The 14784-nt window shown below is 48.2% G+C and overlaps 1 protein-coding gene across 1 annotated transcript in view; it reads right to left on the bottom strand.

Annotated features, from left to right (window-relative positions):
* Positions 1 to 14784, bottom strand: part of Tmem241 (transmembrane protein 241) — a 151930-nt gene that overhangs the window by 101303 nt on the left and 35843 nt on the right. Inside the window, exon 4 of the mRNA XM_028759531.1 lies at positions 2725 to 2802. Within this exon, the coding sequence (XP_028615364.1) occupies positions 2725 to 2802 (78 nt within the window). The remainder of the gene's footprint in view (positions 1 to 2724; positions 2803 to 14784) is intronic.

The raw sequence follows: 14784 nt of genomic DNA, 5'->3' as shown, positions 1-14784 counted from the left end.
AAACTCTTTTTTTTTTTTTTTTTGGTTTTTCGAGACAGGGTTTCTCTGTGTAGCCCTGGCTGTCCTGGAACTCACTCTGTAGACCAGGCTAGCCTCGAACGCTCGAACTCAGAAATCCGCCTGCCTCTGCCTCCCAAGTGCTGGGATTAAAGGCGTGCGCCACCACCGCCTGGTTAGCTTAAAACTTTTTTTTTTTTTTTAAAGATTTATTTATTTATTTATTTTATGAGTACACTGTTGCTGTCTTCAGACACAGAAGAGGGCATCCAATCTCATTACGGATGGTTGTGAGAGCTTAAAACTTAATAGCTAACATTTCAGAAAACAACTCTCACACTGCCATTGTTTGGTTACAAAATGAACCAGGAGGCAGGTGATATGGCTCAGCAGGTAAAGGCACTTACTTACTATCCAGGTTTTGCAAGCTGAGTTCAATCCCCAGGACCCATGGAAATGGGGAAGGAAAACTCAGTCTACAAAGTTTTCCTCTGATCTTCACATGTGCATAGTCACTCTTGCCCCCCTGGACACACACAGACACGGACACATACACACAGACACATACAAACACACATACACACACACAGACACATAGACACATACACAAACCCACAGACACTGAGACACACATAGACGTACACACAGAGAAAGAGACGGGGGGGGGAATACTTGGGGCTCAGATAGAATGCTTGGATAGTGCATGCATAAGCCCTGGGTCTGATCCCCACTACCACATGAACGGGATACAGTGGAACACACCTGTAACCCTTAGCTACATAGTAAGATCCAGGCTTGCCTGAGGTACCTGAGTCTAAAAACAAAACACAAAAATCAGAAGGGAAGCTTGGGCCTTAAACTGACCACATAATTAAAAGGTAGTCCTAACATTCTGACAAATATACTTAATCGCCTCCATGGCCCAAAGCTAAGCTCACAGTAACAACTTAGTCAAGGATCTCCCATCTAAATATTTATCTTGGGCAAATAGATCTCCCATCCAAATATTTTTACAGGGGCAACCCTCAGACTGCAAAGTTAAACGAATAGTAAAGGACTGTTTCAGTCACTTTCTAACTTGATTGGGCTGAGGATGTAAAATGGGATTTCTGTGTCCAAGGTGTATGGGTGTAGAATGTTACTTTCATGCCCTCTCCAATAAGAGCCTGGGTAGACGAAGGCTCAGTGGGACTGCTCCTTTATTCTTTTCTCTATTCTCCCACCTGTGTCTAGCTTCTCCTGTGTGTACCTCTTTTCATTACAGCTTGCTTATCTTCTGCTTTCTTTGCCTAGGAAGATGCTCCAACAAAGGCATCCCTAACTGTAGTTCAAAGACCCAGAAGTATCTACTAGGCTTAGGGATTGGAAAGAGAAGCCAATCTCTGTAGAGCGGGCAAAGGGTCACGCTCTGTATGCTGCTCTCCCACGGCACAGCTCTGTCTCCTGGGGTCTGGTTCTTCCCTGGCTGGGGGTCCAGCTGCATCTGCCATCATCAAGCTGGGTTCCCCGGGTCAGTGACCACAGTCAGACAGTCTTGACTGCAAAACTGGTGGAAAGAAGGACATACATTTGAGTTGTGTCTTGTGGGCCAGTGCCAGGAAACTTGGTAAGGTTGAGGTGGGTTCAGAAACCCCAGAAGCTCATACCTGCGGACAGTAGGCGTTTCACCTATTCCTGAGCAGATTCCTGGCCTGGAACCCAGGACCACACTCTCCACATAAAGAACATGACCTATGGTCACACAGCACAGAACAGAGTTCTCCATGTTAATGAGGTATCTAGAGGCCCTGAGGGTTTAGCCAATAAGTAATCATTCCCGGACATTCCTTTCTGCAAAAGGTATTTAATCTCTGGTCCACCCTGAGGAAGCGGTGTGCACCCATTTTCCACGATGAATACTGAATGAACAGTATGGACAAGCAAGGACTGTCTCTCTCATCAAGAACTGCAGTGGGGGAAGCCTTCGTCCTACAGAGTCACCGCCTAAGTCTCCTGCACAAGACCCCTCTGCGCTCATGGACATTTACCCACTGAGCTAAGCTGGAGTTCTCCACCCCTCCACCCTCCCACCCCGGCCTCATACAGACACACAGGCTCCTTCATTCAGACTCCATGTGGTTTCCAGCAGTGACTGGACACCCGGGAGCTTGGGAACTCCTGACTCTTCAGCCTCAGCCTGTGGCATTTCTCACCCCAGCTAGGGTCCCCATGTTAGGCTGCACTTTTTTCTCCCACCCCTGAGCAGACCATCAATGCTTCCCGCAGGCCCATCACCCACATCTGAAAGGAGGGAGCCACAATTGAGAATGCCTCCATAAGCTCGGTAAGATCAGGCTGCAGGCAAGCCTACAGGACATTCTCTTAATTAGTGATTGATGAGGAAGGGCCCAGCCCATTGTAGGTGAGGCCACCCCTGGGCTGATGATCCTTGATCTTTCTATAGGGAAGCAAGCTGAGCAAGCCAAGGGGAGCAAGCCAGTAAGCAGCAACCCTCCAAGGTCTCTGCATCAGTTTCTGCCTCCAAGTTGAGTTCCTGCCCTGCTTGAGTTGCTGCCTTACTGCTTTTGAAATGAACTCTCTTATGGAACAAGTCCTCCCCTTCTCCAGTGGCTCTTGGTCATGAGGTTTCATCACAACAATAGTGACGCTAACTAGGACACGCCATTGAGTAAAAAGCAGGTCTGTGACATTTAAAGCAGGGGCCATGAAACTTGCTTAATCCCTTACCTCTTTCCAGACACACTGCTGGTACACACAAGTGAGAACTTCAGCTACATTATGCAAAATGAAAAACACAGGAACCGCCTGAAAGCAAACAAAATAACAAGCATGAAAATATTTCCTCCCATCTCACAGCTTTTAAAAGACTCTTGCCTTTTACTTAAAAATAAGATATGTGGGAACATTCAGCATTCACACATTCACGGTCTCTCCAGCAAAGACTCATCGAGCCTAGCACTTTGCTGAAGTGTTCGTTTTCCCTCCAACGTTTACACACTTATTCTATATGAGTACTTTCTCTGCATGCACGTTTGCACCTTTGCACCGTGTGCATGTAGTGCCCATGGAGGCCAGAAGAAGGCATCAGACTCACTGGAACTGGAGTCACAGATGGTAGAAGCCACTATATGGGTACTCAGGACTGAAAGAGGTCCTGCAAGAGCAACAAGTGTTCTTAATCACTGAGTTGTTTCTCTCGCCTTGAAGTGTTAATTTTGTTGGAGCGTATGTCAAGGTTCCTCTCCTCTAGGGTCCCCAGCAAGCAAGAGCTCAGATGGAGCATACTACAACACACAGCTAACCCAGCCAGGGAAGAGCAAGCCTTCAGGTTGAAACAACAGCTGAGAGGCTAACGCTTAATGAATGAACACACGGGATGTGGGCGACTCTAACCAAGTGGCAAGTAAAGGGAAGTGTGTCGGGCTGCATGAAGCTAAGAACAATTTTAAAACTTTTTATTGGTTCTTTGTGAATTTCACATCCTGCATCCTAATCCACTCATCTCCTCTCCCCTCGTACCCATGCCCCACCCTTGCCACCTCCCCCAAATAGAAAAGCCCTTGTTGTGGAAGCTGGAGCGTGTCAGTGTGTACACGCTCTTGTCAACATTTCTTTGCTTGCAAATGTTCATTGCAATGAATCATTGCTGTGGTGGGAGGCCTCTGGCTTCTGCTGCTACTCTATCACTGCCGGAACCTCACTGGGACTCGTCTCAGATATCCTGTTGTTGCTCTGTGTCGTGGAGATCGTATAGTTCTGGATCTGGAGAACTGGCCCCTTCATGCACTCCAGCAGTTCACTAATGGGGAAGATGTGGAGCCAACTCAAATCCCTGGATCTGGGCCTGAGAGGTCTGAGCTGGTCAGCCCAGTGGCTCCCCTGCTCTCTGGTCTGGCTCACTTGCAACGATTCAGGGCCAGCTCTACCCTGCTCAAGTGAGGTGCAGGGCCTGCTCTCCAGAGTATTGCATCAGGTTAGGGACAGGGGCAGTTCTACTCTCATGACCCTGTTGCCAGCTCTCCTGCTTGCAGGAAAAGGCAAGGGATGAGGGAGAGGAGGAGAGCTTCCTCATCCATGCCACCGCTCAGTAGACAAGAAGCAGGGCCAGCTGTCCTGCCCTTGGGACCAAAGGGAGGGGAAGGGATCTCTCCCTTGCCTATGTCACATCCATTTCTTAACAGATATGAGGCAGGGCTGGCTCTCCCACACTCATGCCCTTGGGGCCAGCTCACCTGCAACCCCCACATCCAGGGTCAGCTCTACTGTGCTTCCCAGATGAGGTACAGGGCCTGCTCTCCCAAGTGCTGCAGCAGGCGAGGCCCCAGGCCAGCTCTTTGCTCTCATGACCACAAGGCCAGGTCTCTTGCCTGCCACAGGTGGTAAGGGGAAAGAGGGGAGAAAGGTATCTCTCTCTCGTCTACACCACAGCATGAGAGATGAGTGATAGGCCCAGGTCTCCCAGGTTCATATCCTTGGTGCTAGTTCACCTGCAAATTCCACAGTGTGTGGGTGCTCACTCCCCTGAGTCCTGAAGCTGGCTAAGGGCAGGGACAGCTCTCCAGTAGACTGCAAAAGCCTCACTCTCAACTATGCGGCACTGGTTCAAGAGTCTTGCTGGTGACAGAGTCCTTGGGAAAACCTTCTGGACTCGTTATTTTTCCTATTGCTGTGCCAAATCCTGACAAAAATCAGCTTGAGAAGAAGGGTTTACTTGGCTTCAGTCTGAGGGGACATCACCCATCATGACAGGGAAGACATATGGCAAGAGCATAGTGCAGTTGGTCACCTTGCCTCCTCAGTCAGTGTACTATGGTAAGACACCATGAACACAGCAACTTATAAAGAAGGAGTTTATTCAGGGCTTGCTTATAGTTTCACAGGGTTAGGGTCATGACCTGATATCACAGCAGGGAACACAGCAGGAGGCAGGCAGGCAGGGCTCTTGAGCAGCCGCTATGAGCTCACCTCTTGAGGCAACAATCACAAGGCAGAGAGAGCTAACAGGAATGGTGTGGGCTTTTGAAACCCCAAAGCCCACCTACTCCAATGACACACCTCCTACAACAAGGCCACATCTCCTACCTGACCTTGCCAAATAGTTCCACAAACTGGGGACTAATCATTCAAGCATATGAGCCTATGGGGCCATTCTCATTCAAATCACAGTAGTCAGGAAGATGGGACCACCTTACTAAACCTCTAAGGACCACCCCCAGTGACCTACTTTTTCTAGCAAAGATCCACCTCCTACAGTTTCTACAGCCTTCAAATAGTGTCACTAGTTGGCAGCCAAAAGTATTAATGCACTTGAGTCTACAGGGGACGTCTCACATTCAAACCAAAACACTTCCCTTTATTACTCTTAGTGTTAAATTTAGCAGGAGCTACATTTGTTAAATTAGACAAAAATTATGATACATGATAATGGTAATAATAGTAGGTCAAATACACAAAGTGCTTAATATACAGCAGACAAGCACTGCTACTACTTAAACTTCATAAGAATTTTGAGACAGATAACTCAAACATCCCCATTATACAAATGGGAAAACTGAGTCTGTTTGTTTTATAACTTGCCTCTTAACCACTTGAAACCACACGTGTGTGTGTGTGTGTGTGTATCTTTTTGAGACAGGGTTTTTCCATGTACCCCTGGCTGTCCTTGAACTCAGATCCACCTGCTTTTGCCTCCTGAGTGCTGGAATTAAATGCATGCACCACCACTGGCAGGCATAAACCACTTTTTCTGAGTTATTGCTTTAATTGCCAAAGCTTGAATTAAAGGCATACATACATACCAGGCAAGATCACTACTGCTGAGCCACACTCCCAGCTGAGAACACTTGCAGATGAACAGTCCAGACATTTGTCTTCCCCTAAAGAGGACTGGAAATGAGTTTATTTTATACCCTCACAATTCTGGGGATGATCTCAACAACAAAAGTTCCTGTCATCAACCTCCATAAAGTCCAAATCATGATCCTGGAAACTAATCTACCAAATGTAATTGATCATACTGTACTGCAGGCCAGTTCATTTAACTGCATAGTTCTACAGTCTACAACTAAATATTAAATATTTCACAATGAAATTCTTTGATACAAAGATTGTTAACAATGAACTTAGAAACTTCTCACTATTCTCATTCCTCCTAGAATACAATTCTGAAGTCTTAAAAGGATTTTCCACAGAAACCCCTGGTCCTGAGCCTGGAGTAGCCGGAAGATAGACACCCAAGCACCCACCAAGGATGCCACTGCAGTGAGTGAATATGTGAAGGAGATATGGGAAAGAGAGAACACAGTGGAGAGCTAGACAGAACATGTAGCTGAGGGGTTTATACACCATGGTGAAATACAGAACTGGAGACTTGATGGTGCTGAGGAACAGACAGATATGAGGAGCCTGTACAACCACATGAGGCCATGTGATATCTGCACCTGGGCTACCACCAAAAGCCATGTCTGACTCCATGGCCCTACCACAGCTGGGGTCTGTACTAATATCTGTGGCCTGAGGTGCTACTGGGGCAGGGAGTGGGGAAGGTAAGAGAGGCATCCGGTTGTCTCTGGTCTGGGCTGCCACCTGAGGCCATGTTGAAGTCCTAGCACTGTGCTGAGCTGGTTCCACCCTGCATCTGAGCAGCATGGGTCAGCAGGCTCAGCTCCTCCCACCCCTCACCAGCTGCAGCACTCAAGAGTGGACTCTGCATTTTACTTGGGCAGCACAGTAGAGCTAGCCCTGGTGGCAGGAACTGGCCCATCTGCTATCTACTGTGCAGTGGACAGGCATAAGAGTGATGTTCCTCACCCCATCACTCCTCCACCATCTGTGGTAGGTGAGTGAGCTGGCTCAGAAAACTAGCGAGTTGGCCCTGTCCCTCACAAGGTGCAGAGGTCAGGAGAACAATGCCCACCTCACCTGGGCAAAGTGGGAGAGCTGGCCCTGGTGGCATGGGTGCAGGAGATGTTGGGCTGACAAACTAAGCTTACACCCAAGCCCAGATCCAGAGCTCTGAGTTGGCCCAACCCAACATCTACCCCATCTATGAAGTGCTGAAGCACATGACAGAGGCCAATCCTACAGATCCAGAGCTACAGGATCTCCAGGACACAGGGCAAGAACAGGATATTTGAGAGGAATCTTGATGAGGATCCAGTATTGATGTGTAGCAGAAGCCAGAGGCCTTGAACCAGACCAATGACCCATTTCAATGAGCATTTGCAAGGAAAGCTATTTGGGCAAAAGGGTGTATAATCTGTGACACACTGGTGCTTCCATGGCAAGATAGGATTTTTTTTTTAATTTCTATATATATAAGAATGGATATGGGGGATCTTTGTCCCGTCTTAGAAGAGCTGGCTGTTTTCTGATGTCCAGGGTCAGGTCCAGTAGAAGCAGCTGTGTCTGTGTGTGTGGCAGGAGATGGAGCAGCTGAAGGTTGCTTCTCTGGAGCTGTACTGGATGCACCTGGACTTGACAAGATGTAGGAAATAAGATTAAGAACACTTGGAGAAAGATTTTTTTTTTAAGATGTATATTTGAAACCCAGAGGGATCCCACCCTTTATTATAGGTAGTAAGTAATTTTAGGCAGATGTACTTATCTGGATGGCATCCATGAGAGGTAGATCTGAGTGGGTTTCCTGTAGCTTATAAGTTTACAAAAGAGATAACAGCATGAGTTAACAACACAAGTAGTCTTTCAACTGAGTTTAGGTAATGAGGTAACAGATTAAAATCTGTGAAAACTTAGCTGTCAATGTAGTCAGAAGTATGGTAATGAGTAAACAATCTACCAGTTATATATTATTTTTTTAAAAAAATGACAGAGTCCACTAGCCAACAGTTCCCATGGTTTCCATAGTCTCTTGGGTGAAGTCAGTCTTGCTTCCAAGCGTAGAAGCCGCAGGGCTTTTTTCTGTGGAATGGGTACGCATGATATGAGAAATGACTTACCTTTATTTAGCCAAGTCATTTGACTCAGGGCGTCCCGTTGTGTTTGTCCACATACAATCTAGGCTGTATGTTCTAGGATTCCGGCGTCCAGGTCTTCTGAAACCATCTTGGGTTAACTGTTAGAGGCTTTGGGCATTCTGTCGGCCATAAACTTAAGATATACTGTTAGCAAACTTCTGACAAGATTGAGAGACATAAGGATTGGTTGTAACTGAATAGAATAATAGCAGTAGTAAAAATCTATCAAGACAGAGCCTTTCTTATCCTGTCTAAGTAAGTTTGGCAGGTTGTATAGGTAGAGAAAAGCACATTTTTGTATTAGCAAAGAAGCATTTTTGTTAAAGCTGGATGGTAGGGCTGTCACAGGTTGGAGCTGTGAGTCACGGTTGCTGCAGGCAGGTCAGGTCTGTGGGGCTGGCAGCATAGCTGTAGGGCGGGTCTTCCTGCTGGCAGCCGGAAGTCGCTGCTCAGTGACTCTGGTGGCTGCATTTAGGAAAAGTAAGCATGTCCCGTATCACCACAACCTTAGTTGTTTTTGTAGTGGTGCAGGCAGCAGGATGTAAGGGGACAACCCAGAGCAGAGCTAAGAATCATAGAGGGAAGGGACCAGGCGAACCGGCTGACCGATCGCAGAGGAGGCGAGGGGAGCTAGCTAGGCCCTGGACCCGCTAGCTTTCCAGGCAAGGCTCAGTTCCAGTCGACCTGCAAATGACGAAGGAGGAGGAAAGGGAAAAGGGCGCGAGAGACTGGCCCTTGGAAGAGACACCTGGGGACTATGGTCGGAGCCAGTGCTCCTGAGGCAGGGAAAACAATCTGTCCAGGCCTGGCCTGGGGTACTCAGCAGCGAGAAACTGTCTCGAGAGGAGAGGGGAAGTGTCTCATCCAAGGGGGGACGTCCTAGAGAGGTTCAGGGAAGGACAGGGTTCAGGGAAGGACACTCTAGCTCAAGGAATCGTCCCTGGGACCATGTGGAGGGTTACTCTGGCCAGTGGGAGATGGGGAAGCTTACCAGTTCTAGGCTAGTGTGTGTGGAACCTGCAGACATCCGCTAGAGTCACAGTAATTCCCCCATTTTGATTTAATTAAAAAGAAAAATTAGAAAGAGGTGTGGGGAGCAGGCAGAGTACATAGAAGGGGAGTAACGGAGGTAAATAAATGCATGGATATAGGGGATTTCCTTCCATTTACCGGACTGCTGGCAATATGTATTAAGACTCCGTAAAATAATGGGGTCTAGGGTGCCATTACGTGGCCATGTGGTCATCCCATTGTCTAAAGGGTACCCAATCCAGACTTTATTGCAAAGACGTATTAATTTGGAAGGCCTCAACTCAGGCATTAATCGTAAAGATTTGAGGTTTTTCAGTAGACAGCCCAGCGGGGTGTCCGCCGGTATGGACGAAGACGATGAACCCATTGAGTGAGAGTTACCAAACTTAGCTTAGCGTCCTAAACTAATCTTTGGCAACAGAAATCAGGCACTGCTTATAATAATTGGGCCGTCGCGCGATTAAATAAGGGCCTCGACTGGGCTAGCCCACCAGAAGTTAGCCAGTCAGGAGATAGCTCGGCTGGTACCAGCTTTTTGTGGAGCTGCAAGAGCTGAGGAGGGGTTACGAGCTATTCTGAGAGGGGAAATCACTCAATCGGTTCAAGGTCCTATTTGAATAGCAGTTGTGGTTCGGCTAGAGGCCAGACACATGTGCTGGGGCAAAAACCAGCCCTGTGGTCCAGGAAGCGGTGGCCAGACGCAAACCCAGAGTCCAGGCCCCTCCTCTCTCTCTTACTCCTCAACCCTGAGCACCTGCAGGTTATCCTCTCCCCTCTCCCCTTCTCTTCCCCCTCTCTCCACGTGGTCATGGCCGGTCTCTACTCCTCTCTACTTCTCTCTCTCTTCGTCTTCTCTTCACTCGCCATCTTCCCGTTCCTCTCTCCCACTCCCTTCCCCAAATAAACCCCTTCCCTTGGAACCGGATCGGATCGGCTTTGGTGTTGTCTGTCCAAACTGCGCTCGAATCCTAACATTGGTGCGTTGGCCGGGAAGCCGATTTCCCCGGGCACCCGGCAGCTCGTGCTTGAGCGCAGCTCTCGGCACTGCCACCGCCGAGGCCCACGTGGTCTGCCATTCCCGCCGCTGCAGCCTCAGCTCCACCAGCCCATGACTGCTACACCCCTGCGCAACCCGCTGTTTTCACCGTGTCTGCTGAGACTCGTCAAACTTCCACCACGTGAGCTGTGCTGTTTTGGCCCACCCCTCCCCCAGTTGGTGCTCTGCCGTGTGGCCTAGATACCCAGACAGACACACAGGTCCCCGGTTCGGTTCCACCTTCCAAGTACCGGACTGCACAATTTCATGCACACACCGGCTTTTAATCCATAGGGAGCTTCTGGTTCGTGTGAGGGGCCCTGGACTCTGGGTTTGCGTCTGGCCACCACTTCCTGGACCACAGGGCTGGTTTTTGCCCCAGCACATGTGTCTGGCCTCTAGCCGAACCACAACTGCTATTCAAATAGGACCTTGAACCGATTGAGTGATTTCCCCTCTCAGAATAGCTCGTAACCCCTCCTCAGCTCTTGCAGCTCCACAAAAAGCTGGTACCAGCCGAGCTATCTCCTGACTGGCTAACTTCTGGTGGGCTAGCCCAGTCGAGGCCCTTATTTAATCGCGCGACGGCCCAATTATTATAAGCAGTGCCTGATTTCTGTTGCCAAAGATTAGTTTAGGACGCTAAGCTAAGTTTGGTAACTCTCACTCAATGGGTTCATCGTCTTCGTCCATACCGGCGGACACCCCGCTGGGCTGTCTACTGAAAAACCTCAAATCTTTACGATTAATGCCTGAGTTGAGGCCTTCCAAATTAATACGTCTTTGCAATAAAGTCTGGATTGGGTACCCTTTAGACAATGGGATGACCACATGGCCACGTAATGGCACCCTAGACCCCATTATTTTACGGAGTCTTAATACATATTGCCAGCAGTCCGGTAAATGGAAGGAAATCCCCTATATCCATGCATTTATTTACCTCCGTTACTCCCCTTCTATGTACTCTGCCTGCTCCCCACACCTCTTTCTAATTTTTCTTTTTAATTAAATCAAAATGGGGGAATTACTGTGACTCTAGCGGATGTCTGCAGGTTCCACACACACTAGCCTAGAACTGGTAAGCTTCCCCATCTCCCACTGGCCAGAGTAACCCTCCACATGGTCCCAGGGACGATTCCTTGAGCTAGAGTGTCCTTCCCTGAACCCTGTCCTTCCCTGAACCTCTCTAGGACGTCCCCCCTTGGATGAGACACTTCCCCTCTCCTCTCGAGACAGTTTCTCGCTGCTGAGTACCCCAGGCCAGGCCTGGACAGATTGTTTTCCCTGCCTCAGGAGCACTGGCTCCGACCATAGTCCCCAGGTGTCTCTTCCAAGGGCCAGTCTCTCGCGCCCTTTTCCCTTTCCTCCTCCTTCGTCATTTGCAGGTCGACTGGAACTGAGCCTTGCCTGGAAAGCTAGCGGGTCCAGGGCCTAGCTAGCTCCCCTCGCCTCCTCTGCGATCGGTCAGCCGGTTCGCCTGGTCCCTTCCCTCTATGATTCTTAGCTCTGCTCTGGGTTGTCCCCTTACATCCTGCTGCCTGCACCACTACAAAAACAACTAAGGTTGTGGTGATACGGGACATGCTTACTTTTCCTAAATGCAGCCACCAGAGTCACTGAGCAGCGACTTCCGGCTGCCAGCAGGAAGACCCGCCCTACAGCTATGCTGCCAGCCCCACAGACCTGACCTGCCTGCAGCAACCGTGACTCACAGCTCCAACCTGTGACAGCCCTACCATCCAGCTTTAACAAAAATGCTTCTTTGCTAATACAAAAATGTGCTTTTCTCTACCTATACAACCTGCCAAACTTACTTAGACAGGATAAGAAAGGCTCTGTCTTGATAGATTTTTACTACTGCTATTATTCTATTCAGTTACAACCAATCCTTATGTCTCTCAATCTTGTCAGAAGTTTGCTAACAGTATATCTTAAGTTTATGGCCGACAGAATGCCCAAAGCCTCTAACAGTTAACCCAAGATGGTTTCAGAAGACCTGGACGCCGGAATCCTAGAACATACAGCCTAGATTGTATGTGGACAAACACAACGGGACGCCCTGAGTCAAATGACTTGGCTAAATAAAGGTAAGTCATTTCTCATATCATGCGTACCCATTCCACAGAAAAAAGCCCTGCGGCTTCTACGCTTGGAAGCAAGACTGACTTCACCCAAGAGACTATGGAAACCATGGGAACTGTTGGCTAGTGGACTCTGTCATTTTTTTAAAAAAATAATATATAACTGGTAGATTGTTTACTCATTACCATACTTCTGACTACATTGACAGCTAAGTTTTCACAGATTTTAATCTGTTACCTCATTACCTAAACTCAGTTGAAAGACTACTTGTGTTGTTAACTCATGCTGTTATCTCTTTTGTAAACTTATAAGCTACAGGAAACCCACTCAGATCTACCTCTCATGGATGCCATCCAGATAAGTACATCTGCCTAAAATTACTTACTACCTATAATAAAGGGTGGGATCCCTCTGGGTTTCAAATATACATCTTAAAAAAAAAATCTTTCTCCAAGTGTTCTTAATCTTATTTCCTACATCTTGTCAAGTCCAGGTGCATCCAGTACAGCTCCAGAGAAGCAACCTTCAGCTGCTCCATCTCCTGCCACACACACAGACACAGCTGCTTCTACTGGACCTGACCCTGGACATCAGAAAACAGCCAGCTCTTCTAAGACGGGACAAAGATCCCCCATATCCATTCTTCTAGGTTCCCCCTAGAGACACGTCGCCCCCAATGCCAGCAGGAAGCAGCCAGATTTCACGACGACCCTATTCTTGCTTCACCGTCACCTCTTTCTAATTTTTTTTTTTTAATTAAACCAAAACGTGGGAATGTTAGCAATCTGTTAAACTCCACCTCCACAGTCACCTGGCAACAGCCAGGTACGCTCCGCCCCACAGTTACCTGGCAACAGGCAGGTAACCCTGCCCACTATAAAAGGGGCTGCTTGGCCCCTCCTCTCTCTCTTGCTCCTCAACCCTGAGCACCTGCAGGTTATCCTCTCCCCTCTCCCCTTCTCTTCCCCCTCTCTCCACGTGGTCATGGCCAGCCTCTACTCCTCTCTACTTCTCTCTCTCTCTCCTCTTGCTCTCCCACTCTCTTAATAAACCTCCCCTCGTGGAACCATCTTGGCCTGCTGTGATCTGTCCCAAGCTGCGCCGTGGAAATCCTTTCAGCCATACTATTTTAGGTTTCTTAAAGAACTACACAAACATCCAGATTTCACCACGTCCTTACCAGCACTTGGGGTCTGGTAAAAGCCATCCTACAGGAAAGAAATAGTGTCACCTGAAGTTCATATTTGCATTTTCCTTTTAAAAAAATTATTGCTTCTGATCTGGGCCCCAGCACTGAGCAGATCCCGGAAGACAGCTCTGCACCCAATCTCACAAAACCCAGAGGAAGTGGGCCTCCCAGGAGCCCTAACCTGGGCAGTATCTTAGGTAAGGAGACAGGAACACCCACCCCAAGTAGAAAATAACTGGGACCCACTGGGACCCAGGAATTCACTCATGGGCCAGAACACTGGTTCGTTCCTGTCTGTACCCGAGCACTGAGCAGATTTTGGGCCCCGGCTCTAACCCTAGTAGTAACACTCAACACAGTTCTGAAACAACCAAGATAATAAGAAAGACAGGCTCCAGGCAGAGACAGGGCAGGTAGCACTAAGGAGATCCAGATGGGGAAAGGCAAGTACAAGAACATAAGCATCAGCAACCCAGGGTACTTGGCATCATTAGAATCTAGTTCTCCCACACTAGAAAGTCCTGAATTCCCCATATCACCAGAAAAGCAAGATTCAGATTTAAAATCACTTCTAATGATGATGACAGAGGACTTTAAGGACATAAACAATGTGAGGACCCCCGACTCAAGTCCCGATCAGCGCGCACCCAAGGAGACACGAGAGACTGACTTGATGCAAATGGCAAAAGGCAGTTTACTAACGAGGGCCCTCGGATCGAAAGGCATCCCACACAGGGGAGAGAATTGATCCAGACCCCCAAGAGCTCAGGGCTTTTATAGGGAACAGTGCAAGGGGGAAGGGGAAAGTGGGAAATTCTGGCACGGTTACATATAATTGGATATTTCAAACATCAGCACTTTTGCATAAGCAATCATTTTGGTGGGCAGGATGACTTGCTATTTTTGATCATGAAACCACAGACCTTCAAGAAGGGGAGAAAAACACCAGGTGGCCCATTTCTCACTAGGGCATGTTTAGGTTTGTCAGAGCATGTCCTTGGTTGTCTCTACAATTTTTGGTCACTCTGCCCCTGGATATTTTTATTATGGCTATTCTCAGCAAGCTCAGCAAGCTGTCCGGCGGTCCTTGCCAAGTTGTTTTTAATTTTGATTCCCACAACAACACTCTCAAAGAATTTGAGGAGAACACAGGTAATCAGGTAGAAGCCCTTAAACAGTAAGCACAAAAATCCCTTAAGGAATTACAAGAACACAACCAAACAGGTGAAGGAATTGAACAAAACCATCCAGGACTGCTAGGAGCCAAGACTTCCTTCTTCCTGAGAACAAATGTCAGTTAAGTAGATAGCCTGAGTTAAGGAAGACCTTATTGGCCTTCCTCCCTGGGAGAGAAAATTAGCAACTTGAGCCTAGCAGACGTTTTATTGCCCTCTTGCTCATGAGAAAGTGGTCTGGGCTAAGGAAAGCTTACAAAGAACTTATCAATTACCAGATGGCCCTGGACCCTGACC

Source organism: Grammomys surdaster, unplaced genomic scaffold (assembly GCF_004785775.1).
Source record: "Grammomys surdaster isolate TR1022 unplaced genomic scaffold, NIH_TR_1.0 126298, whole genome shotgun sequence".
Classification (NCBI taxonomy): Eukaryota; Metazoa; Chordata; class Mammalia; order Rodentia; family Muridae; genus Grammomys; species Grammomys surdaster.
This window is presented reverse-complemented; position numbering and strand designations above follow the sequence as displayed.